Genomic DNA, 27,395 nt, shown 5'->3' on the forward strand with positions numbered 1-27,395 from the left:
TTTTTCAACGCACTGTATACACCTTTCTAAATTTAAAAGCAGCATACATTTTTGGATGATATTTGGATTCGTATGAGTAGAGTTGGCTGTGTAATTGGCAAACAGTAATTTATAATAATGCAGGAAAGCCACACTCCTTTACGGATCTCAGATGCCCCAGTAAAACCAGCAATAATCAGATCTGAATCTAGAAGCGTCAGACCAGCTAAACTTGGTGTCCGTTTCTTATAGGTGTTGCATTTAACATCATCTGAAGCTTTTATATTACAGATTCCAGAAGAGGCCAGCAACCCGACTTACTTGTACAGAGTAACTCCAATACAGGAAAGAATGACATCAAGGCCAAACTATGGAATAGTCCTGTGGCACACACTACCAGCGAAGACGCAACTGCAGTTTCAACAGTCAAGGAAAAAAAATTTGAGTCACCATCACCAAGATCAGCAGATTCCATGGGGGACAACGCACAACGTCAACATCAAACTGCAAGACTAGAACATGCAAAGTCAGCAGTGACAATAAAACCAAGCCGTGCCAGGAAAGGTCTGCACAATGGTGGCAGAATACAGACAGAGGAGGATTCTAGTGAGTAATGCTAATTATGGGAAGGGGGTGTTTACAAAACGGTACCACTTGTTCCAACGGTAACCAACCAGAAGCTTGCTTTGAAGTTCTAAATTTGCAATCATAAGTCATTGTAGTTCAAGTGCAATTTTAGCCAAAGCCCCTTTTTAAAGTGTAAGTGCCCCTTTTCATAAAAAAAAAAAAATGAAAAGGTGAACACCATATAAACCCTCCTTGGTCCCTGCTAACTTACCTCTGTGGGCGATGAGCTGTCACTGTCCACACAGCCAGTGAAGCAGTCTGATGATTGCTTTCCTTTCTTTCTGTAGGGCATCTGGGACAGATCAGAGTGACAGAAATTGGTCAAAAATTCACATGCCAATCCTGACCAATCAGAATAGCACTGATCCGCCCCAGAATCCCTACAGAAAGAAGGGTAAGAAAAGTGGGGCATTTAAAATCCCCAGACTGCTACACCAGCTGTGTGGGCAGTGACAGAACTAGGGAAGTGGGGATGTAGGATGTTCTTTAACCATTTAATTTATTTATTATTTTAAAGATTAACACTAAGCCCTTGTACACACGGTCGGAGAATCCGTCCTATCGGACCATGTTGTCGGATAATCCGACTGTGTGTGGTATGCATCAGACTGATTCCGTCGGACCCAATTTTCCAACTTGTTGGAAATATTTCCCGACCAACTGGTTCGATCGGACATACTTCGATCATGTGTAGAGAATTTTGATCGGACCAAGTGCCACGCATGCTCAGATCAAATTCCTACATCAAAGCTATTGGCTACTAGCCTGAATGTAGTCCCATCATAACGAAATTACGTCATCACGTTCTGAAAGATCGGATTTTTCGACAACTTTGTCCGACCGTGTGTATACAACAGTTTCGGACAAAATCCGTCGGACAAAATCCAACGGATTTGGTTGTCAAAATCTCCGACCGTGTGTACAAGGGCTACGTTTTGAACAGAGTATGAAATAGTTAGAACTCCCGGCAGGTTTTTTTTGTGTTGTACCTACCTGTATGAATTCCTTGCACTACTGTTCCCAAAAACACAAGAAGCCAAGGAAGTCTTTGCAAAGTGAGGGGATAATCCTTAGACACTGAACATAGCTCCCTATTGAATGATTTTGCCTCAGTTCCTGTTTTAGTGGCAACTGTAATCTAACTTTTGCAAAAGGAATATACAGTATTTATGTAAATCCAATAAATAAAGGCTATAAAAAACGGAAAAGTCCAGCCTGAGCTCATTCAGCTTGGCTTCTCCTAATGTCGCATACACACGTCCGGACTTCCCGGCAGAAAAGGTCAGATGGTCTTCCTGACGGACTTCCGAATGAACAGACTTGCCCACACACGAACGGACCAAAGTCTGTTGGTTTTGAACGTGATGACGTATGACGGGACTAGAAAAGGAAGTTCAATAGCCAAATAGCTGCACTTGAGTCATATTTGGTCCGTTCGCCCAGCATACAGACGAGCGGTTTTCCCGATAGAAATTGATTCCGTCGGACAGATTTGAAACATGTTCTATTTCTAGGTCTGTCAGAATTTTTGAAGAAAAAAAGTCAGATGAAGCCCACACACGATCGTAATATCCGACGGAATGATTCAGTTGGACCTTTTCTGCCGGAAAGTTTGGTCGTGCGTATGCGGCATTAGGGTCACAGGAGTGCAATTCGTTTTGCACTCTTGTGACCAGTATTCAGCAGAGAGCGGTCAGAAGTCACCAAGATCAGTCCAGGCACAGTGTCATCCCGACTTCAGAAGTCTGGATCCTCAGTTGTCTTCTATTAGGGAGTTTTTTCTTATTTTTCTTTAGACATAAAGTGATGGCAAATCTCTCCAATGGGGACACAGACAAAACATATTTTTGTAAAGTGAGGAAGCGCTGGAAACTCTAAAAATGTTTTTTTTATTGCTTTACGAGCTCTTTTGTCCCTATGACAATTGCTCCCCCTTTTTTTGTATAGCTGACACAGACAGGAAGTAAGGGAAATTTCACTTAAAGCGGTTTGGTACCTAAAAATGAAACTTCATCTTATTAAAATCACCAGATTGAATACTTACCTAAATGAACCCTGAAAAAAAAAAGTTATTCTTTACTTAGCTTTTATTTCAGATGTTTCTGCTGACTTCCGGGTTGTCCTCCCGTGGGAGTAGGCGTGGTTATCGTCCTTGCAATGGTCCCTGGGAAATTTCTAAGCTATTTCCCAAGAATCCATGGGGGGACAATGAAATTGCGAAATCTCGCGAGATTTCGTTAGGACGCCGGTCACGTGACGAGGGCGTGTCCGAATTTGCCATTTTTAAAGTGGGCAGGCAGCTGTATCTGCCATTACCACTATTGCACACGGAGCATGCGCGAGATGGAGCGGAGCATGCTGGGAGCCGAGCGTCATCGATACACAGGAAGTAAATGCCTGTGGGCTTCAGACGCCCACACTTAAAATGGAAAACGCCAGAGCACTTTTTTAAAAGTCATCCCGAGGAAAAGAATCGTCGCGCCGGGGGCCAAAAAAACGCCGGACGTGAATGCTAAGCGAAGGTAGCAGTCGCCCACCTGTAACACAGGTAAGAAAAAAAAGAGCGGAATCCCGCTTTAAGGGATCACAGGTAGAAATAGAGATCTGACAAAAGTGCAATTCTTTTCCACTGCATCCAAAGCTAAAAAAAATTATAAAAATAAAAAGGTGGATTTAGGTTTTAAGCCAATAAGATATAATGAACAATTAAAAGTTCATACTAAAATATTTCTGCTTTTAGATTAATATACATCCACTTCAGTATGTGGACTCTCAATGTCCCAGTTTCTTTGTGCAGAAATTTCCAGCAGGTGGGGATAAATAGCCAGAGCAAACTTAGATCTGCATTCAGGTGAGCATGCATTATTTGTGGCCAGCAGTCAGCATCTTTTAGGTCTTGGAAAACTACAAGTCCCTGTTTCTCAGCAGCTGGCGAGGAGAGCTGAACTTAAGTGTGTACTCTGCATGAAAACAAAAATGTTGCCTAAACCTCAGTGCTGCATTTAAGGAATTGGTTGCACAACTATTATTTTTAATAGAATGCATACGCTCTGGGAAGTGGAGCGTCTGTATTAAGAGCATTATGCTGTTAGTTTTTGCTCATTCAAAAGCTAACAGTTTCCTCCACCCACGCAAATGAAGTGAGTGGATGGAGGATTGCCACTGACCATCCCCCCACCCTACTGGGAAATTGTATTCTGACAGTGGGACCCCCTGCTGTCAGAACACATTGATCATGAACTACAACCGACTGTACACAGACAAGTTTTCCAGAATGTCCCTTCGACAGATGTTGATTTACTGATCGACTTCTGTCAAGCAGGACAGAAACAGCCACATACTGATCATAAATCATCCAGTCCCTGGTGTATGGCCAGCTTTACATATGTACCTGCAAGGTTTCTCATGTAGCATGTCTCCCTCCTGCAGGATGTAGAGCAGCCACTTAAAGTGGTTGTAAACCCTTACAAACCACTTTGACCTAGATTAAGGCTTACCTGTAGGTCCAAGAAATATCTCCTAAACCTATACGGTTTAGGAGATATTTACCTGAAGACAGCCACTGCTATCTACGGTGCATGCGCCGTAGACGGCGGCGCGCAGGCGCACTGGGTAAGCCGCAGATTGCGGCGATATGCCGCGAGTGTCGGCTCCCGTGCGCACGTGCGGGAGTGACGTCATCGCTGCTCCGGCGAATTACAGCACCGGAGTAGTGAGACCCACCAAGAAGATGGACGCTCGGAACTACAGGGGACAGCGGTGACTTTGCTGGCTCCTGTGTCAGGTAAGTGACACATAACGGATGCGATGCGATGCATAGTAGTCCATTATGCTTTACCTTTGCAGGGAATCAAAGAGGAAGTAAACCCATCAGGGTTTACTTCCTCTTTAACAATATTGTATTTAATTGACACATAATTCTGCTCTTGGGGAAAGACATTTTGAAATACACAACTGACTTTCTGTTCAGTAATTATGTTGAAGGTATCAATCTGTTTTCATCTAGGCAGCACACAGTATAAAGTATCTGAATGTTATTGTCTGGGCTCTGCATAAGATTTCAATGTAATAAGATACGGTTACTCTATACTCCACTTTAGTACAGGAAATACACCACCGGCTTGCCAGAGCTCTCAGCGAGGCGATCCGTTATTCAGAAGTGGAACTAAGCGATTCCAGTGACAGCACTGACATCTACAGCATTGCCGGTAGGTCCACTTTGATAATGAGGTCTCAAATAAAACTTGCTACAGATTATAAAGTTATGCCAGCAGTTGATTTAATATAAAACATAATATAACAGATTTCCCGTTACACTTAATACTTTCATGTTTTACTTATCTCAGAGGAACAATGGATACACAAAATGATTTCTAGTGATGAAGTCACACAACCAAAGCTGGACCAGCAGGTGACGGCAGGGAGGAAAGAAATAGACAATGGGGATGAAGATGCAAGATCAGGACCTGTCATGTCAGCCACTGAAGAGTCAACACTACACAAGATAGACCAGCAAGTAGCAGCAGAAAGAAATGAAGAGAAAGATGGGGGTGATGATGCAAGATCTGGACCAATCACATCATCCAATCAGGAGTCTACACTACAAGAACTAGACAAGCAGGTAGCAGCTGAGAGCGAGATGTCACCCAGTGGGAACTCCACACTACAAGCTGCAGCACCGATAACAGAGGAGTCGGATGGGGAAATCCATGAAACAGCAGAGAGAGCAGATGAGGAGGGCCTCCTTTCTCAGGTGAGATAAATATATACAAGTCTTACCGTATTTAATTTTACTTCACCGCATTTGTTATATAGGCTGTTAACCACTTGCCGACCGCCGATATACATCCTTACTTTGAGAATGGATATCATTGTTATAGCAGCAGCTAGGTGACATAACCCCGGTATTCTCGTGCTCGGCTATAGGATAAAAGTGGTCTCTGCGGCGGATTCGCCGCAAGACCACTTTTATCAGCGGCGAGAGAGGGCCACCCATCCCGCCGCGATCCGGTGTCCTCCGCTGCTTACCGGAGCCGGTCGGCAGCGGCGGAGGCAATCCGGTCCTCTCGGTGGCTGTGCATGGAGACGAGTGAGGGGATTATGGCCCCAACCCGTCTCCATGACATTGCAGAGCGGAAGTGACATCAAAACATCACTTCCACCCATAGCTCTTAAAAAGGGCCATTTTTTTTTAAATGAAAATTTTATTTTTTATTTTTTATTGCATTTTAGTGTAAACATGAGATCTGAGGTAAGAGGTCCACATTCCTTTTAATAGGAGTAAAAGTGACAAAATGTTTTTTTTTATTTTTAAAAAACAGTGTAAAAATAAAAAAGGTAAAATAAATAAGGAAAAACATTTTTTTAAAACGCACCCCGTGCCGCCGAGCTCGTGCGCAGAAGCAAACAGATACATGAGTAGCGCCCACATATGAAAATGGTGTTCACAGAGAGTCTACTCCTGGGACTGCCAGTTACGACCGCACCACAGCAGGGAACAGCGGAGTGCCAAGGGGAACTGTGAGCGCCATTAGCAGCAACTATTGGGGTGCCATGGACTTGTAATTGCCCACAATAACTGAGATAAGTGAGGGGGAGGTTGTTATGAGATAACAAGCTATCTATAATTCTATCTGCTGTCACTGGCCCACTGATGGAGCACCCAAAAAATAAAAAAACAAAGGTTAGGTAAAGGGAGTGGTAGTAGCAGTGGCCGACCCTTTCAAGAGACATGGAGCGAGATGTATGGCATTATAGAAAAAAAATGGCAGATCATTTTGCGTTCTATGTACTGAAACGGTAGTAAGCCCTCGTGTCATTAGGAATATTCATAGCAGGGGCGGGCTGGAGCGGCGTGTTGATGAGGACGTGGAGCTGGAAGCAGCCGACTCCACAGCCCTGGTTCACGGCACCCCAAACAAGTTCAATAATATCAAGGGCAACATACGAAATCGACTGATGAACAAAGAAGTTACTAAGCAGGTATGTTAAATAATTTGTTTTTGGTTTATTAAATACAATTATATATTGCAATTATACATTTTTGTAGTTTAAACTATAAATTGCGCAAAATTATATTTTTTTGTCGAAGTGACACACCACGCGAGTTATGCTTGATTTTTTGCCGATTTGACACACTACGCCAAAAAGGTTGCCCATCACTGTATAATGTTTGGGGGTTCGAAGTAATTTTCTAGCAAAAAAAACAAAAAAGGTTTTTAACTTCTAGACAACACATCTAAAAAAAGAGACCGGTCCTTAACCACTTTAATACCAGGCACTTTCGCCCCTTCCTGCCCAGGACAATTTTGAGCTATCAGTGCTGTCGCACTTTGAATGACAATTGTGCGATCATACAACACTGTACCCAAACTAAATTTTTATAATTTTCTTCCCACAAATAGAGTTTTCTTTTGGTGGTATTTGATCACCTCTACGAGCTTTTTTTTTTTTTTTTTTTTTTGCGAAACTAAAAAACAGACATTTTTGAAAAATAAAAAAAGTTATTCTTAGTTTCTGTTATAAAATTTTGTTTTCTCCTTCACTGATGGGCACTGATGAGTCGACACTGATGAGCACTGATATGTAGAATTCATGGGCACTGATAGGAGACACTGATATGCAGCACTGACACGTGGCATTGATGGACACTAATATATGGCACTGATGGGCAGCACTGATTGGACAGGTACTGACAGGTGTTAATGCTGGGCACCGATTTGCACTGTGGTTTGGCACGGATTAGCACTTTATTGGGCACTGGCAGGGGGTTAAAATGGGGAACTGACTGGGCACCGATTGGCAGCTTATAGGTACATTTGATGGGTGTGGAGGAAGTCACCCATCTGTCCGATTCTGGCTCAGAATATGAACCAGTACACAGCAGCTGCACCCTGACAGATGGCAGGGACCACTACTACGTCAGAGCTAAGGTCAGGCATATGCTGCGTACACACGAGCGGATTGTATGGCGTACTTAGTCCGTCGAAACACATTTCAGCGGACAATCCGCTCGTGTGTGGGCTTCAGCGGACTTTTTCAGCGTGCAGTCCGGAGTACTAAGTATTTAGGTTTTTTCGAAATTCTGTCCGTCGTACTTTGGTTTCAGCGGACAATACGGTCGTCAGTATGCTAGTTCGACGGACTAAGAATGGCGCATGCCCAGAAAGGATTTACACGGCGGAAGGGTGCTTTGCTGTGTCTTGGACTTCCTATTTCTAGTCCCGTCGTACGTGCTGTACACGTCATCGCGCAACCTTTCAACGGACTGTTTGTGTATCCGTGTGTGGTCAAGTCCGTTCAGTGGAAAGTACGACGGACTGTCCGTCGGATTGTATGACGGACTAAGTACACCATACAATCCGCTCGTGTGTACTACAATACTCGACCCCGTTCTGCTGTTGTTGAGGTGCAACAACCGCAAGGCTCTAGTATGGGGCAGAAAGCCAGTACTAGTGCCGCTCATCCTTCTGGTGAACTGGCAAGCACCAGCGGCCTAGTACATCCTGGTCTTACATCCAGCGTTGCAGTAACACTTTCTGACGTGGCGAGTCCCATAAGTGCAGTTCAAGCTGGTGAGGTGGCTAGCACAACTAGTGTCCCGCAGCCACCAAGAAGAGGACAAACACAGGCCCGTCAAGCCCATAGTGCCCTTCCTGCTGCATTTGCCAATATGAATTGGGAGCCCACCACTTCTGCAGCACCCGTACTTCCCCCATTCACTGGCTAACCTGGAATTCAGGTGGAAACTGTTGATTTTACGCCACTTGATTTTTATTCGCCATTTTTCATGGAAGATCTCTATAGATATATTGTGGACCAAAGCAATTTGTATGCTGGTCAATTCATCGCCGCTAATCCCCAGTTGACCCTTGCCAGAGATTGAAACCCTATTACGGTTTCCGAAGTTAAGACCTTCCTGGGCCTATTCCTCCTCATGGTCATAACTAAAGAGAGTGAGTTGTGGTCATATTGGTCCACTGACTCAATTCACCATATGCCCATGTTCTCTGCCTCCATGACCAGGACATGATACGAGCAGATCCTGCGGTTCATGCATTTCAATGACATGAACTCTTTTGTCCTCGGGGTGACCCTGGATACGATAGTCTCCACAAAAGTCAGCCCTTCGTAAACCACTTCATGCAACAGTTTGCAGCCTTGTTTACTCCCGATCAAGTGGTCTGCGTTGAGGAGTCTCCGATTAAGTTTTCTGGCCGATTGTCTATCAAACAGCATCTTCCCAGCAAGCGTGCCAGATATGGGGTCAAGATGTATAAGCGCTGTGACAGGGCAACAGGCTATACATATAGTTTTATGGTTTATGAGGGAAGAGATAGTCATGTGGATCCGGAGAACTGCCCAGACTACATAGGGAGCCCAGGTAGATTGTGTGGGACATGGTGTCACCCTTATTCAGAAAGCGGTACCACTTGTACGTGAACAATTGTTACGCAAGCATGCCACTTTTCAGTCACCTTTTTGATTGTGGAATTGGTGCATGTGGCACTGTGCGACCTAATCGCCGGGGCTTCCTAAAGCGGCTTGTAGAGTCTGGGCTTAGACAGGAGGAAGAGAGCCTGCTTGAAATGTAATGATTTGTTAGCAGTGAAGTGGAGGGATTCACGGAATGCTTTCGTTCTCTCCTCCCTTCACGCAGATATGACAGTCTAAATTCCTATGGCGAATGGTGTTGTGGAGAAACCCCTCCATGTCCACTAATACAACCTTAACATGGGCAGGGTGGACCTCAACGACTAGTTGTTGGCGCCATACCCAATTGCCCGTAAGGTCAGACCCTGGTATAAAAAGAGTGTCTGTGTATTTATTCCAAATTGGCTCTGCTGAATGCTTTTGTGGAAGAGAATTCCAGGAAGAGATGGTCACAGCTCTTCTGTTTCCAAACGGTGCTATGGTTCACCTTCCCAACGCAAATGCACTGAGCCGGCTGCATAAAAGGCATTTTCTGTAAGTCCTCCCTAGTATCCCTGCCCACAGAACACCCCAAAGAAGTTTTGCGTCTGAAGAAAAAGTGGATTTAGGTGTGACACCCGCTTTTATTGTCCCTCCTGTCCTTGTTACACAAGGTCTCGAAAGATGAGATGGCCATCACATTTTGTCTCGTCTTATCTGCACACATCTGTCCGTGATCACCTGCACACATATGATCATGATCATGATACATGATCATTTGCGCACATATGTCTGATCACACAAACAAATTATTATACACTTAACCAAATTTTTTTTTACCAAAGACATGTAGCAGAATACATTTTGGCTTAAATTTATGACAAAATTTGATTTTATTGGATTTCTTTTAAAATAGAAAGAAGAAAATATAGTTTTTTTTCCCAAATTTCCGCTCTTTTTTCGCTTATATCGCAAAAAATAAAAAACGGAGTCGTGAATAAATACCACCAAAATAAAGCTCTATTTGTGCAAACAAAATGATACAAATTTCATTTGGGTACAGCGTAGCATGACCGCGCAATTGTCATTGAAATTGCGAGAGCGATGAAATCTGAAAATTGGGCTGGGAAGGAAGGGGGCGAAAGTGCCCGGTATTGTAGTGGTTAAAAGGAAAATTGTAAACTTAGTTGCTATTCACAGCAACCAATTTATCCAAGAAATGAGTCAGAAAAAAATCTGCTTGCCAGTGTAATGTTTACAGTCATGAAGTCCTTTCTCTCGCCTCCAGATTTGAATAAGTCCGCATAAAATGTAAGCCTCACTATTATTCCAAATTTTCCATAACCCCCTCTTTTAAGAGCCAGCTTATCTGTACTGTAAGATTCTACTTGTTGGTTTGTGCATCCATAGTATATCACTTCACAGGAAACACGGATTCCCACGGTATATATCGATTTAAAGTGGAATTTCAGTTTCAGTGAGTGAAAAAACAAACAAAACAAAACCCTCTTCAGGTGAGCTTAACAATGCAACAACTTTAACAAATGAAAAAAACAAAAAAAAAAAACAAGTTGTACCGGCGCTCAACCTCCCCCCTTCTGTGCTTAAGGGTCCGCTGCAATCCCAGTCCTCCCCCCAGAAAAACCAGGGTAAGTAAATGAGATATATATATATATATATATCTATATATCTATATATCTATCTTTAGGGGATTGCGCCTCCCACTCACTATTTATACTACCCCCTTCTCAATAGAGTATGCTTAATAATACTTATATTCACTAAATAATCACTGTGCCCCCATATTATCCAAAATATATACACAAGACATTAATTTATAATTGCAAAAAATATAGCGTCCTTATTGTGCGATATTTTAATTCGATTGCTCCAACTGTGCCATCTTAATCACCGTTCATCTTCTAATCAAAAGTCCACTTGTGTCAACTAAAATAACCAAATCTGTGCCACCGTCACCAAGCAGAATGGCCACTCACCAGATGTCCCCAATCAATAAGCCTTCGGTTCATTCAAAGGATAACCAATCCACAACGCATTCCTCCCGTTAGCAATTCCTCAACGTCCATATATTCATACAAAATTAAATGGAACCAATATAGTGTAAAACCATTTTAACTTTAATTGAAAAATCAATAAAAAAAAAAAAAACACAACAAAAAACGTATTGCACTCATATTTCAATGTGTCTATTGGCCGGCACCAAGCCTTTCCAGCAATGGGAAAACCGTTCTAAAATCAGGCAAGCCACTGATGTTCCACAGGTGGCGATATTCTCCCTCCACTGGGCCGACCTGTTCCTGGCTTGCATACAAGGACCGTATGTCTCCCAAAACTCCTACGCGTTTCACATTTGAGCGTCATCAGGAAGCTTCCTGAAACGCGTAGGAGTTGTGGGAGACATACGGTCCTTGTATGCAAGCCAGGAACAGGTCAGCCCAGTGGAGGGAGACTATCACCACCTGTGGAACATCAGTGGCTTGCCTGATTTTAGAACGGTTTTCCCATTGCTGGAAAGGCTTGGTGTCGGCCAATAGACACATTGAAATATGAGTGCAATACGTTTTTTTTTTTTTATTGATTTTTCCATTAAAGTTAAAACGGTTTTACACTATATTGGTTCCATTTAATTTTGTATGAATATATGGACGTTGAGGAATTGCTAACGGGAGGAATGCGTTGTGGATTGGTTATCCGTTGAATGAACCGAAGGCTTATTGATTGGGGACATCTGGTGAGTGGCCATTCTGCTTGGTGACGGTGGCACAGATTTGGTTATTTTAGTTGACACAAGTGGACTTTTGATTAGAAGATGAACGGTGATTAAGATGGCACAGTTGGAGCAATCGAATTAAAATATCCCACAATAAGGACGCTATATTTTTTGCAATTATAAATTAATGTCTTGTGTATATATTTTGGATAATATGGGGGCACAGTGATTATTTAGTGAATATAAGTATTATTAAGTATACTCTATTGAGAAGGGGGTAGTATAAATAGTGAGTGGGAGGCGCAATCCCCTAAAGATATCTATATATATATCTATATATATCTATATATATCTATATCTATATATATCTATATCTATATCTCTCTCTATATATATATATCTATATATATATATATATATATATATCTATATCTATATATATCTATATCTATATCTCTCTCTCTCTATATATATATATATATATATATATATATATATATATATATATATATATATATATATACATATACATACACATATATATATATATATATATATACATACACACACACACACACACACACACACAACTTTAACAAATGATATGATCAATTCTTACCCGAAGCTGCTTTGTAGATTCTTTCATTCCAGTGAAGGAGTGCTAAAACAAAAAAAGACTAACAAGGAACACAAAACTAGGGAAGTACAGAAATAAGAAACATAATTACAATGGTTAAAAAAACGAGATTGTGTTTATGGTGAATTTATCATTGCAGTAGTAGTCGCTGACACAATTGTACTTCAACAGATCACAGACCTCATTGCGGTTCTTCAGGAGTCGGATGAAGTGCATCAGCTGGTCCTCAGGAACACCGGAATGACAGATGCACTGCTTCAACGCCTCATGCCGGCTATAATAGTTAGTCATTCAGAGGTGGAAAGCATCAACCTGAATCTCAATGAGATCGGCCCAGGAGGAGCGGAGAAACTCATTCAGCTGTTGAAAGAGAAGCCTTGTATACAGAGTTTACTGTGAGTAATATGAAGCTTCCCCGATCACCCGTCTGTCATAATTCTGTCACTTAAAGGGGTTGTAAAGGTTCCAAATAGGTTCCTATAAGCTAGTGCATTGTTGGTTCACTTACCTTTTCCTTCGATTTCCCTTATAAATGTTTTTTTTCTTTGTTTTCTTTGTCTGAATTTCTCACTTCCTGTTCCTCCTCAGTAAGCTGTTCTGGCTGACTAACCACCGCTCGGATGATGGTGAGAAGTTTACTGAGGAGAAACAGGAAGTGAGATGTTCAGACAAAGAAAAAAAACATTTATAAGGGAAATCGAAGGAAAAGGTAAGTGAACCAACAATGCACTAGCTTAGAGGAACCTATGTAGAAAATAAAAAACGAACCTTTACAACCCCTTTAAGAAATTGCCACAATCCAGACCTAAACACGCAATTAACCCTCTTGCATTTTATGGTATTGTAACTGTACTTTTATATTGTAAAGCGCTGTGCAAACTGTTGGCGCTATAGAAAACCTGTACAATAATAATTCTAATAATACACACAACACATTTGGCATCATGTAGAAAAGACAATTATAAAAAGGTGAACTCTAGGTAAGCAGCTAAAAGAGCATCTAAAATACATATATATGTGAAATACATAGCGTGCAAAAAGATTTGTAAATCTAGATTTGTTATCCAGATACTTCAGCCAAAACTTTCATCTCCAGTGCAGCAACAGTTTGCTCAAAAACACATCCTCAGCCTGTTGAGTGTTTAGTCACACTGATAGTCCTATTTGTCTGAAAATGTGCCCTGCTGACGAGCCTGATTGGTTCCAAGTGCTGGTCCTCCCTCTCCCAGTCTGATTGCTGCTGTGCAAGGGATTGCAGAAATCTCATGTCGAGACAGATTCAGGTACCTGTTATAGCAGCAGAAAATATTCAACCATATTAGTGTTTCTTTTTAATATATGTCTGGAGTTCAGATTTTGAATAAGCTGTACTTAAAGGGATTGTAAAGACAGATTTTTTTTTTTTACCTTACACCGGTTCTTCACCCTAAAGGGGAAGTTCCGCTAATCTGATCCCTTCCCCCCTCCGGTGCCACAATCAGCACCTTTCAGGGGGGAGGGGGGTGCAGTTACCTGGATAATCCAGGTATCTGCACCCACTTCCGGGCAGACCACTGAAAACACCCCGCCCCCCCGTTGTGTTCTGGGAAACACACAGTTCCCAGGACACAGCGGGGACCAGTAGACGTGCAGCGCGACTCGCGCATGCGCAGCAGGGAACCGGGCAGTGAAGCCGCAATGCTTCACTTCCCGATTCCCTGACAGAGGATGGCGGCGGGGGCAGCAGCTAGACGAGCGATTGCTCGTCATCTGCCGCCGACATTGCTGGACCCTGGGACAGGTAAGTGTGATTTTATTAAAAGTCAGCAGCTGCAATATTAGTAGCTGCTGGCTTTTAATATATTTTATTTTTTATTTTTTTTTTAGGTGCAGAACCACTTTAATGCATTCTATGCATTAAGATAAAAAAACCTGTGTGCAGCAGCCCCCCTAATACTTACATGCGGTCCCTCTCTATCCAGCCATGTTGTAGTAGATACTCGGCTGCCTGAGACTCTCCCTCCTCATTGGCTGAGACAGCAGCAGGGTGCCATTGTCTCCCACTGCTGTCAAAGTCAGTCAGCCAGCCAGCCAATGTGAGAGTGAGAGTAGGGCCTAGCCGGGGCTCCTTGTCTGAATGGACACACGGAGCTGTGGCTCGGCTCAGTGCCCCCATAGCAAGCTGCTTGCTGTGGGGGCACTTGTCAGGAGGATGGACCAGGAGAGCCAACAGAGAAGGAGGATTCAGGCTGCTCTGTGCAAAACCACTGCACAGAGCAGGGAAGAATGACATGTTTGTTATTTTTAGGCAAAAAAAAAAAAAAACACTTTACAAATCACTTTAAAGCTGTACTCCAGGCACAAAATATTTTATAAACATGTATTCCTCAATAGCCACAAAATGATCCACTTTGTATGCTTCAAATGCCTTTGCAAATCCAGTTAATACCTTGTAAAAGTATCTGTGACATCATCACTGTGCCACACATAGTTTGTGCAGAGGAGCTTTGGGAGGGATCCAGCAGGGCCACCAACTATGGGCTGCCTGCAGATAACTACAGGAGGGGGTGGATATAAGACCAGTCACTCGGCCCGCATAAAGAGCAGCAGTCTCTGTCAGAACACAACAGCTCAGCGGGGTCGATCGCTGAACTAACCTTGCGTGGTTAGTACAGCGACTCCGGTTAGTACCGGAGCCGACGGTTTGTTCGTTCAACCTGCAGGGTTGAACGAAAAAAACAAAATAGTGTGTGCCCAGCTTAAGAATATACATGCCTGACGTGTCAAGACAATAATAGGATTTTTGTACTCACCGTAAAATCCTTTTCTTTGAAGTTCATTGACGGACACAGCATCTTCATCTTGACCTTAGGGTTATAGCGCCCCTTTAGGAGAGGACTAGGCAGAACATGTTAAAAACAGCAAAACTGCACAGTACCGCCCAGGAGGCGGTCCTACTGGCTATAACCCCCTCACACTGCATCCAGCAGCTCGTTTTTTTCTACCTAGTGTAGGAGAAGGCTCTGGCTCCCAGTGGGTCCATTGGTCCTGGGAATTTTTTCTGCATTTTTGATTCCTGTGATCTACAATCAACAGCCGGGCTGGGTGACAGGCTGGATAACATAGATCCTGGTAGTCTACCCAGCCTGGCCATCGAGCGTGAGCAGACCTTAGCTATGCACTGGGTCGGCCACGACATGCCCCGACTGATCCAGGAGCGGCTGGTGAGCTATATGCTTCGGGGCACATATGACCAGGCTACTGCTGTCTGTGTCACAGTGTACCGTGGCCAACAGCCACCCCGTCCTGCTCGGGTGATGGGTCTGTCCATGGAATGCGTCCAGCAGTCCCTACAGGAGGGGTAAGTATGGTTCCACCTTTCTCGGCAGGATGGAGCAGCTGGCCATTCCCTGGGAGGTTGACTAGGGGGTCTCTCGCTCTCCCTTTCTTCTCTCCCCGTCCCTTACCCTTCTCCCCATGCTATGGGCTGCTATGTGACTGCGCACATCGGGGTGCGGTGCACGTACCTGGCCGGGGGGGGGGGGCTCTGGGTCCTGGCAGGGGGCTGCGCTGGGTGTTGGGGTTTCGCTCGTCCTCTTCCCTGTTTCTGGGCCAGGGTGGGGTGTTTTGGTGTGTATGCCATGTGGGGAGGCTGCCTCACACTCCGTGGCCATTTTCCTGAGGCCGTGGTCATTTTCTGTAGCCACAGCCAGTTTTTTCATTTCGGCCATTTTTCTGGAAGTCCGGCGGCCATTTTCCCAGCGCCCTCAGACGTTTTTTGCTGAGGCAGCCATTTTCTAGTAGCCTCATCTTGTTTTGCCTCTAGCGCTGGGTGCTTGTTTCCTTCTAGAACAGCGTGCTTTTTACACAGACACCTTGTGGGATACACAGGGTAGAGCGGACAGCAGGGTCAGGGTGGTGAGTCCTGCAGGGGGGCCCTCAGTCTGTGGCAGCTATGAGGGTGGACATTTTGGGTGACTTCCCTAAGTGGTGACAGGCGAGTGTGGGTCAGCATGGCCTCAGAAGCTGGCACTTCTACCCCAGATATCCCTGTTATGGCAACCGGTTCCCCTGCACCGGCATTGCCTATGGACTCTCTTTCGGCGGTCCTGGAGGCCTTTGTTGCCAGGGTGGAAGCAGCGTGCTGGCGCAAGAGGGGTAAAAAATGGGCGGTACTGTGCAGTTTTGCCGTTTTTAACATGTTCTGCCTAGTCCTCTCCTAAAGGGGCGATAAATATCCCTAAGGTCAAGATGAAGATGCTGTGTCTGTCAATGAACGAAAGAGAAAATTTGCTTAAAAGCTATAAAATGTATATCTTCTATCCATTATACTCCGTTAACCCCCCCAAATACTTACATCATTCCTGCATGTTGTTGGGTAGACAGTTCAAACAAAGCAGTGTCTTTTCTGCCTTTGATGTTGAGCGTTTATCAGCTTAAAGACATTACTGAAAATTAAGCTTAGTCTAATATCTTCCACAAAGGGCGATGAAGGTATGGTTGGTTCATAATTATATCAGCTGTAGAGGGGTTCATGTTGAGGCAGTGTGCAGAGGCAATAAAAGTTAATGGTACATAGGGCCCCATTCACAATTTTTTTTTTTGCCTGGCTGCAGATTTTAAGCCCATTGCATTTTTACAATAATGCTATTAACCACTTCCCACCCGGCCAATGCACATATACGGCCAGGTGGGAGCCGTCTACTTCTGATAGGACGTTCAGGAACGTCCATCAGAAGGAGCGGGATCGCGTGCCCGCGCAGTGGCGCGATCCCGATGCGCCCGTGTCACCCGGACACGGCGCATCTCAGATCGGCAAGAGGGCTCTGTGATTGGCCCTCCTGATCACATGACGGCCGTGTCCAATCACGGCCGTCATGTGATGTAAACAAACAGCCGGTTGCTAGGCAATTGGCTCCTCCTCTCCTCACACAGAAGTCAATCGCTGAGGAGAGCAGATCGCTGCAGCCGGCTGATGATCAGTGAGTATGAGCTGTTTTTTACAGCTTTTTACTCACTGATCACCAGTCTAGTGTAAACACAAATCACCACACAGTGTAAACACACCACACAGTATAAACACAATGTCCCCAAAACATACATGTCCCCAAATAATAAAAACACGTCCCTAATAATAAAAACATGTCCCCCACATATGTCCCACTAAAATCACATGTCCCAATGATTATCTGCACACATATGTACGTGATCACCTGCACACATATGTACATGATCATTTGCGTACATATGTCCGTGATCACACAAACCAATTATTATACACTTAACGGAATTTTTTTTTACCAAAAACGTGTAGCAGAATACATTTTGGCTTAAATTTATGACAAAATTTGATTTTATTAGATTTCTTTTAAAATAGAAAAAAGAAAATATTGTTTTTTTCCAAATTTCCGCTTTTTTTGCGCTTATATCGCAAAAAATAAAAAACGGAGTCGTGAATAAATACCACCAAAATAAAGCTCTATTTGTGTGAACAAAATGATAAAAATTTGATTTGGGTACAGTGTAGCATGACCGCGCAATTGTCACTGAAAGCGCTAGAGCGATGAAAGCTGGAAATTGGGCTGAGAAGGAAGGGGGCGAAAGTGCCCTGTATTGTAGTGGTTAAACAGGTGTTCTGGTGCAGATTTACATGCATTAACAAGGTTATTTAAATTGCATGTCAAAAATTGTACAAAAAAATGGAATTACGTACGGTAATGTCCTTTTCCAGGAGTCTTTCAGGACAGCCACCTTTGAGAGACACTGGCTCCTCCCCTCTTAGGAAACACCGCCTTCATTTTCATGATTTAAGCCTCCTCCTCCCTTCGTTCCTTAGTTCTTCCAGAGTACCTCCGGCCAACTGGGGAGACACAAGAACACGTCAAACAAACAAACTTTTAAGTCTTACCTGACGGCCTCATGTAATGAGTTCCCGATGATCTGAAAAAAACTTGGGTGGGAACCGGTGCTGTCCTGAAAGACTCCTGGAAAAGGACATTACCGTACGTAATTCCATTTTTCCCCAATCGTCTTTCAGGACAGCCACCTTTGAGAGGATAAGCGAGTACCCTGTCTTAGGGTGGGACCTACTGCTTGCAGCACCTTGTGACCAAAGGGCTTGGTCTTTGGCTGAGAGAAGATCCAATCTATAGCGCTTCACGAACGTAGAAAACTTGAACCACGTTGCGGCTCTACAGATCTGTTCAGGAGACACACCAGCCCACATTGTCTGCGGAGTTGCCGCTGTCCTGGCTGAGTGTGCTTTAATTCTAACTGGAGGCTTTAATACCCCAACCACGCAAGTCTGCCCAATGGCTGACCTTAACCATCTGGTTAGCGTACGTCTAAAGGCTTTGGAACCCTTCCTAGCCCCTGGAAGTAACACTAAAATTAAATCAGACTTCCTGAACTGGCTTTGTGTAACCAAAATAATGAAGGACACATCTTCTAACGTCCAATAAGATGTGTTCCTGTTCGCTCACTGGTTTTGAACGAAAAATAGGCAGCATAATCTCTCGGACTCTCTGAGGATTAGAGACTACCATTTAGGTAAAAAGGCCAGAATGGTCTTAAAAACTGAATGGTCTGGAAAGGGAGTGCCTTAACAGAAAGGGTTTCGAGTTTACTCACTTTCCTTGCCGTAGTGATCGCCACAAAAAACACAGTTTTGAGAGTGATCAACCATAACCAGCCAGATTCCAATTGCTGAAAAAGGTTCCTTTGTGAGAACCTGTAAAACTAATGAGTGACCCCGACTGGGAAGGGGACGACCAAAGGCTTGGTCTTTGCCTACTTAAGGCTCTAAGAACCTTACTATACCATGGTCTGATGTTAGATGCCCTTCCAGGAATACGCTAAAAGCGAAAACCTGACTCTTCAATGTTTATGGGGCTAAACCTTTATCTGCCCCTGACTGCAGGAACTCTAGAACGGCTACGAGGCTGTGCACATTGATGGAGTTCTCTGAGCATCAGCTGTTGAACCGTCTCCATACCTTCAAGAAAATGGACTGAGTTTCTATTTACCTGCAATTCAGAAGAGTGGCTATTAAACAGTCTGAGACCTCTTTGCCCTTCAGCAATTCCTTCTCAGTAGCCAAGCTGCAAGAATCCACCTGGGGACCGCAGACTGGACCCTGGGAAAAGGGACACTCCTAGACCGGGAAAACCCGGGGGGGGGGGGGTTCCACTGACAGGCCCTTCAGAATGGAGAACCACGGCCTCCTGGGCCCAAGAGGTGTGATTAGAAAACAGGTAGTAATCTCCACCTGAAAACTTCCCTGACCCTGCAGGAATCAGAACGGGAGGGGAGAAAGCATAGCACTTAGAGAAACCCTAACTCTGTGCTTTAATGTGTCTGCTCCCGACCTCCCATCTCCCCTGTTCATGGAACAAGAGATGGCTTCCTTTGCGTTTTCCCTTGAGAAAAAGAGAGGTCTATCCAAGGAATCCCCCAACTCTGGGTGATCCATTCGAAGAACCTCCTGCTTGAGAACCTGGTTGCTCTGAGGAAATCTAATATCAGGATTTGCTCTCCTTCAAAACAGATCACTGAAAAGACAGGATTTTAATATTCGGCCCATCTGAGGATGGCCTTCGCTAGGACCCATAAGGATCCGCTCCAGGAGTCCCCGTCCTGTCGACGTAAGCCACTGCCAAGGGATTGTTTCCATGACTCTTACATGAAGTCTCCAGAGAACTCTGAAAGGTCCTGAGAACCAGATCTACTGTTCTCAACTCCCTCCAATTTGAGGATCTCTTAGATTCCTTCCTCTCCCAGGTACCCTGTACCAAACAGGAGTCTAGGTGTGTACCCCAACCTAAGCCGTTCGTATCGGTTGTAACCACCCTGGATACTGGGAAACTCCATTCTAGGTCTTGTAACAAACGTGCTCCCTTTCCCAAAGGGACCTCTTTACCTGAGTTGGAACCAAAGAGTCCCAAGACCCCTGACTGTGGTCCCAAAGCTTCAAGATGAATAGTTTACAGAGGACGGTAACATGACCCCGTCCACTGAACTGCTAGGAGCGTGGCTGTCAGTAAACTCAACCTGCCTAACTGAGTTTTTGACGGTTGCCCTGGAGAAACAACAGTGCTCTGTCTATCTTCTGGATCTTCTCCAAGGAGGGAAGACCTTTTGTTCTGTTGAGCCCAGCACCTACCCCAGAAAGGTGACCCCCTGGTAAGGAATTTAAGTTGGGTTTCTCTAGGTTCAGAGGCCAACCCAGGCTCACTAACAGGTCTTTTGTTACCTATGGATCCCAAATCGACTGCGCCAGAGAAGGTACAAACCGGAGAAGATCGTCAAGACACACGATCACCGAGACTCCCCTGAGACGCAGGAATGCCAGAACTTCTACCATCACTTTGGTGAAGATAGGAGGAGGAAGGGGATAGCCCAAAAGGGAAGTGCTTTGAACTGAAGGTGTAGCACCCCTACAGAAGTTGTCACTGCCAGCCTAAGGAAACGCTGGTGGTTCTCTGCAATGGGAATATGCAGGTATGCATTCTTACTATCCATGCCCTGAAACAGTTTTGGTGGAAGAGGTGCCCTCACCCAGTGACCAAAAGCAACGAAAGCCATCTGTAGGTGACTAAGACACACAGACGCTTCAGGTTCAGGATGAGCCTGAACTTTTTTCCAAAGGCTTGTGAACCACAAAAATGTGAGAATAGGAGCCCTTCCTATATATCCTGCTGGGACCTGTATTACCACTTCCTGTTCCTCTAACTCCTGAAGAGGAAAGAAGGGCACATTTTGGCAGCTCAGTGACAAGGAGTCTCAAACAGGGGGGAGTTCTGAAAACTCCAAACTGTAACCCCTTCTGATGATCCTCATCACAAACTAATTGGAGGTGATCATCTCCCACTGGGGGAGGAAGGCCCCCTTTTTTTTTTTTATTTCCTCTTAAGGGAAACGGCCTTTTACTTATCAGCCGTGCGATCTCGCACTGCTTCAAGACCTGGCAAAAAACAGCAGGTTTCCTGTAAAAAAGGATTACACAGAGCTTTTGCCTTAGACGCCTTGACCCCCTGCCATGTCTTCAGCCTTAAGGCCCTCCAGGCTGAGTTGGTCAGAGCCGAAGATCTTGCATACATTCGCCTGGATTGAATCGAAGCAGCGTATGCCAACTCCTTAAGCAGCATGGGAAAGGAGGATAGAAAGTCTCCTCTGCCGTCATTGCTTCATGCATTAATCTGGCTAAGCCGACACTTCATATTATGAGCCACCACTGTGGCCGCTATGGCAGGCTTAGATATTTTCTTAAGAGAAAAAACCCATGCATCCTTCAGAAGTGAGTCCATCATTTCAAACATAGGGTCTGAAAGTATTCCCAAGTCCCCGAGGACAGGTCAGTATGCCTGGACATCTGAAGAAAGGTAGTCTCTAACCTGTGAGATTCTATTCCAGACAAGAGCTTCCTCTTCCGCCCAAGAAAAAACCTTTGTTTTAATGCACCAGAAAAGAAAGGTTTTCCTTCGGGACCCCGCCATTCCTGATGGCATCGATCAAGACATCATGAACCGGGAACACCCGCTTCCCCCAGGTCCTAGTACATCTGATCGTGGGGTGACAATGCCTTCTTCCTAAAGTGGTATGAATAGCTCCCAAGAGCTTATCCACTTCATCCAGGGGGAAGTTTATATCGAGGGGTTCTTTTGGGTTCCCCACCCAAGCCCTCACCTTTATCAGATTCCCTTGGGAGTCTGAGACGGCACTGTCAACTTCTTCCTCAACTTCCTCTCTGGAACCCTCTAGACTCTCCCTTAACCTGCAGGAGGAACATCCATCGGGTTAGGTGGAACACTCTGCTGTGCTGGTGAAAGAGTGCTCTGGAGCTGAGGCCACTGGAACCTTCACAGAAGCCGCCAGATATGCACCGTGTTCTGCTGCCTGTTTCCTGATGGCGCTCAAACAGGGACCTGAACCCTCTGAGGCCACTGGAACCTTAGGTTAAAGGTCTGACTGAGCTATCCGGTGCTTCAATACACTCTTTACCAAGTGCCTTTGAACCAGGGATTCCCCCAAAGAGGCTCTATATGAAGGACGCTCCCTCCTAGAACCAAGGGGAGACTTGCTCATGTCCTTCTGAGACCTAGAGATAAAAGAGCAGCATAAAATCCTAAAAAAAAGAAACACCAGCACTACTTAAGAGGACCACCGGGAGTGCCCTCCCCTAGGATCAATCTCCATCTGGATCCCAGACGCACTGCCCTTCCCCCCGACCACCTAGGGGGAAAAAACACCAGTGGAGCTACTGGTTGTAAGGTAAGGGAACCCCTCGCCAGGGCTTTTACCTTTGAGTGGCTGGTGCCGCTACTCCTGGAGCTCCTGAAGCCACTGCTTTGGACATTCTCCTGTTGAGGAAGAGTGGTACGAACGTGCCTCCGACAGCTACCTGTGCAACTGTAGAAAGAGAGGCTGCACCAGCCGAACGCTAGGTCTCCCTCCACATGGTGCGTCCGGAACCGGAAGACGCGGATCCAACGAAGAGGTCCGCCCCCCCGGAACTGACGTCGCCCGCCAACCGGTCCGGCCTCCAGCTCCCAGCCGGCTGTATACACAGGGGGGCCCTGGACGTCTTCGTTGCAGCGCCCCACTGGGCGAAACGTAGGGATGAACCTCCCCAAAAACTTCCTGCTTTCCCCAAGCGAAGATTGGAGTGCCTAGAGAAAAGGTCAGTCACGAGTTCAGCTTCCCCAGCCGACCGGACTGCCCGTTCCGTTGAAACACCCGCGGGTGAACGAACGGACGACCCTGTAAAACTTCCTGCTTTCCCCAAGCGAAGTTTTAGGGTGTATGGACAGTACGAACACTTCAGCTCCCCGCTGATCAGACTGTCCCAGGCCGACCGATAAACGGTCGGATAGCCGAGTGGGGCCGGAGCTCCGCTCGGATAGCTTCAGTTTCACCAACCGAATTCAGCTAAGGTTCCTTAGCGGTGTCTCCCCACCGGAGGAAACACCATAACTGAGGAACGAAGGGAGGAGGAGGAGGCTTAAATCATGAAAATGAAGGCGGTGTTTCCTAAGAGGGGAGGAGCCAGTGTCTCTCAAAGGTGGCTGTCCTGAAAGACGATTGGGGAAAAATGCCTGTAAATTTCACTACAATGCATACATATTAGAGAGATGTGGTGTTTTTGTGCCCTTTGAAGCAATTGTGCATAATGTTAAAAACATAGAATTGTGAAATGTACTGGAAACAAATAAAGCATAGCATCATGTGATGAAATATGACAATCTAATTTTTGCCATGGAAGTGTGATCTAACACAGTAGCTGTAACAATGAAAGTATTTGCTCTTCCTCTGCAGATTATATGGGAACCAGTTAGAAGATAAAGGTATAAAGAGTCTTCTGTGTGGCCTATCGGAGATTCTGATTACACAGCAACGGATGGACACCACCTTATCATACGGCATGCCACTTGTTCAGCTGTCAGAACTGGACATTGGAGGAAATCACATGAGTGCCGAGGCACTCAGAACTGTAGCAGAATATCTGAAGCTGAACCCATTCCTAAAACACCTTGGCCTGGCCCATGTCTCGGTACATTCTCCTGGCGCCTGGCAGGAGCTGTTTGAAGCACTAAAAATAAACACGAACCTCACCCACCTCCTTTTAGATGAGAATGGCCTCGGTGATGGCGGCGTCAGGCTGCTGGCAGAAGTTATACAAGTAAACCGGTCCCTCGTCACTATTGATCTGGATGGCAATGACATCAGTGAGGAAGGGGGAGGAGCCATTGCAGAAGGTCTGGCATCCACTACAGACGTGGCACTTAAATCTATAAGCTTAGATAACAATTATATCAGTGAAGGAACCATAGCTGCAATACAGAGACTACTAATGCTAAAGTGCACACATAAATAAAAACAACTTTGTGGTTTAGTACAGAGTTTGTGTGAGGCTGGGGGGCAAATGCCCAATAGGCAGAGAACAGAGAAACGTGTATTTACTGGGATGTGAGATTTCTAGTGAGGTTGCAACAATGGCAAAATTACTTACCGTAAAATCAGTTTCTCTGAGTTCATTGACAGACACAGCCTTCTTTATTCAGAACGGTAGGTTATATCATCTCTGCAGGAGTAGGACTAGGCAGAACACAAGAACAACCCCGGCCCACGGGCTGTACTCAGTCAGTATATAACCCCCTCCCTGCTCTAGGTATTCAGTTTAGTAGCAAGCAGTAATAGAAGTATCCTAAAACTCCAGAGGGGTGGGTGCTGTGTCTGTCAATGAGAAACGGATTTTACGGTAAGTAAAAAATCCTATTTTATCATTTATTCATTGACAGACATAGCCCTCTTTATTCAGAAGGGTAGGGACGTCCCAAAGCAGTGCTGAACACGAGGAGTGGGACAGTGAAAAATCCCAAGGCTAACACAAAAGCCAACCAGGTAACAGGAGCTTCACACAGGACAAGCTGGAACCCAACATGAACGATACCCCTTCAAGAGGGATTAGACCCTTTTAACAGCAGCCTGCAAAAAGCTTGCGGCCAAAAAAGGCACCCGTAGACGCCAAGGCATCCACTTTGTAGAACTTATGAAAAATGCACAGTCATCATCTGTCTGATCCATTCCAGAAGAAGGTCGTAGAAGAAGCAGACAGCCCCTTTCTTGGCCTGTCCGAGAGTACAGACCTCCAAAAGACTCAGTGGCTGGCAAATACAACCGAATCCCCCAAACCACATCCCGGGCACATAAGGCAAATTCCTTGGGATGTGTTGCCAGAGACACAAGAAAGGAAACACAATGTCCTTGTTCAAATGGAAACCCAGGGACGGTACTATAGAAAAGGGCGAAGCAACGTCTAAACCTGGGTAAGGTGAACAAGAAGAGAACGCCACCCTTTTCGACAACCTGTGAGCAGAGGTGAAAGCCACCAAGAGGCCACCTTCCGAGATAGAGTAAGCAGTGGAATCTCCTGATATTTTGAAAGAAGGAGAGAGAGAGCGGCTCCTGGAGAACCGAAAACACCAAAGTTCAGATCCCACGGCGGTAGAAAAAAAAAAAAACACACCGGTGGAAACAGACATCTAACCCCTTAAAGTGGTATGCACCAGGGAACGCGAGACCAGGGGATGCTGAAGACGACCACCCAGGCTGACACCTGGCCCTCGAGGTGCATTCCTGCTAAACCCCCCCCGTAAATGGGGGGGGGGGTCGGAATTGGAACCACCTAGAAAGAACAAGGATGAATGCCCGGTGAGTCATACCAGGATATATGCGCTCTCCACACCCGAAGGTTAAAGCCTCCTAAAAGATAGACTCCCTAGCCTAGTGTCGGACCTACCGCATCTGGCTCAACACAGCCAGGCTGTTAAAACCAGTGCCTCTAAGGCAGGATGGAAGAACGGCCCTGGGACCATAGATCCTTCCTGAGAGGCAGTCAACAAGGAACGCTGGCGACTAGGCGCACCTGCTCGGCGTACCCAGATTGTCTGGACACAACCGGGGATAATAAAATGACCAGAACCCCCGCAGCCGTGATCCTGCATAAAAGCCACAACAAAAGCTAGAGAGGCGGAAAGGCATAGGGAAACATCACTGGCCCCATGGGCCACCAGAGCAACCCGTGATCTTACCAGAAACCTTGGTACCGTCCAGTTGAACCCGAACACCAAGAGAACTACCTCATGAGTGTCCCAGCGAGAACAAACCCAGAGAAACATGGCCCAGTGAAGGGCCCACCCTTGGTCCAACCCTCGCCAACTGAGGTATCTGCCTGTTAGCATTCCACTCCTACCTGCCGGACAGAAAAAAAAAAAAAAAAAGAAACCCAGCATGAAACTTCTGGAGTTTGTCCAAGAGAAGAAAACATGCTGGCCAGAGCTGAAGCTCTGGCTTAGATAATACGAATTTCTGGAAGGGCCCAAGCAGACTTCAGATAGTATAGGTGCCTACTGAAATCAGTCAAGGTCTGTATAGCAAATACCCATCAGAGTAACCGAGGAGTGGTAGATTGTCCAGGCAGCCAGGACCGCAAACCCCCACAGAGGCAACCACGCCCGATCTGGGGCCAACACTTCACGAATACTCGAGGAGTGGTGCCCAGACTATGTACTGATCATGCACCACACCCACAGCAAAGCGAAGGAATGTACTGGAATGCATAAACAAGCATTCGTGATGTCGATAGAAACCAGAAGGTCCCTATGATGAAGGGGTCCTACCGCCATGCTAACAGACTCCATTCTGACCTTCTGTACCCACACAAGGCAGGTCAGGGCCTTAAACTGTTCACGACATGGGAAAGGCAGAAAAAAAAACGGAATACCTAGAGCAGGAAGGGGGGTTATATACTGACGGAGGACAGCCCATGGGCATGGCCAGGGGTTGTTTTTTTGTTCTGCCTAGTCCTACTCCTGCAGAGATGATATAACCTACCTATCTGAATAAAGAAGGCTGTGTCTGTCAATGAACGAATGAGAAAATAAGTTTAAAGCATTTCATATTCCTGATATGTGCCAGCTATACCATGTACTTGTATGAAAAAGTCTCCTGTTCTCTTTGTATTGCTTCCTTTGTGTGAAATCCCTGGTGTTCCTGCCAGTCTCTCTGCTTTCCTATTAAAAACTGACCACACTAAGAAGGAGAACACACTGTGGTCAGTTCTCTAGCTATGCTGGGAACTCAGCCTGCTCTCCTCCAATGATCAGACTTGTCTGGACAACTCCCCTCCTGCACAGCCATTTACTGGGAAGCTCAGTGCACTGTTGCTTTTTCTTCCCCCCAGCTCTTATGCAGCTGAGAACAGAGGGAGCAGAGGGAATGTGGCCACTTATAAAAAAAAAAAAAAAGGGGGGGGGGGTATTTATAATGCTTTTTTGTGGGATCGTCAGTGCCGCCTCGTCAGCGTACATCAGTGAAGGAGAAAAACTACTTATTTGAAACATTTTATAACAAACTAGGAAAAAGTAGGCGATTAGTGTGAATCACTCTTCCACGTATAAGGATCACTTTACAGTCATCTAGTGGTGATAAACACAATTATGTATAACTGCAAAACCTGTGAATGCAAACCAT

The 27,395-nt window shown here is 45.3% G+C and overlaps 1 protein-coding gene across 1 annotated transcript in view; it reads left to right on the top strand.

The window, feature by feature from the left end:
* The window catches only part of LOC143981357 (uncharacterized), a 62,739-nt gene extending 37,218 nt beyond the window's left edge, over positions 1-25,521 (top strand). Inside the window, exons 7-11 of the mRNA XM_077479149.1 lie at positions 271-585; positions 4,707-4,814; positions 4,953-5,359; positions 12,558-12,781; positions 23,679-25,521. Of these exons, the coding sequence (XP_077335275.1) occupies positions 271-585; positions 4,707-4,814; positions 4,953-5,359; positions 12,558-12,781; positions 23,679-24,237 (1,613 nt within the window). The 3' untranslated portion in view covers positions 24,238-25,521. The remainder of the gene's footprint in view (positions 1-270; positions 586-4,706; positions 4,815-4,952; positions 5,360-12,557; positions 12,782-23,678) is intronic.
* The last annotated feature ends 1,874 nt before the right edge of the window (positions 25,522-27,395 follow it).

The sequence above is a fragment of the Lithobates pipiens genome, unplaced genomic scaffold, assembly GCF_037356315.1.
Source record: "Lithobates pipiens isolate NorthernLeopardFrog02 unplaced genomic scaffold, aLitPip1_a1.2 Scaffold_14, whole genome shotgun sequence".
NCBI lineage: Eukaryota > Metazoa > Chordata > Amphibia > Anura > Ranidae > Lithobates > Lithobates pipiens.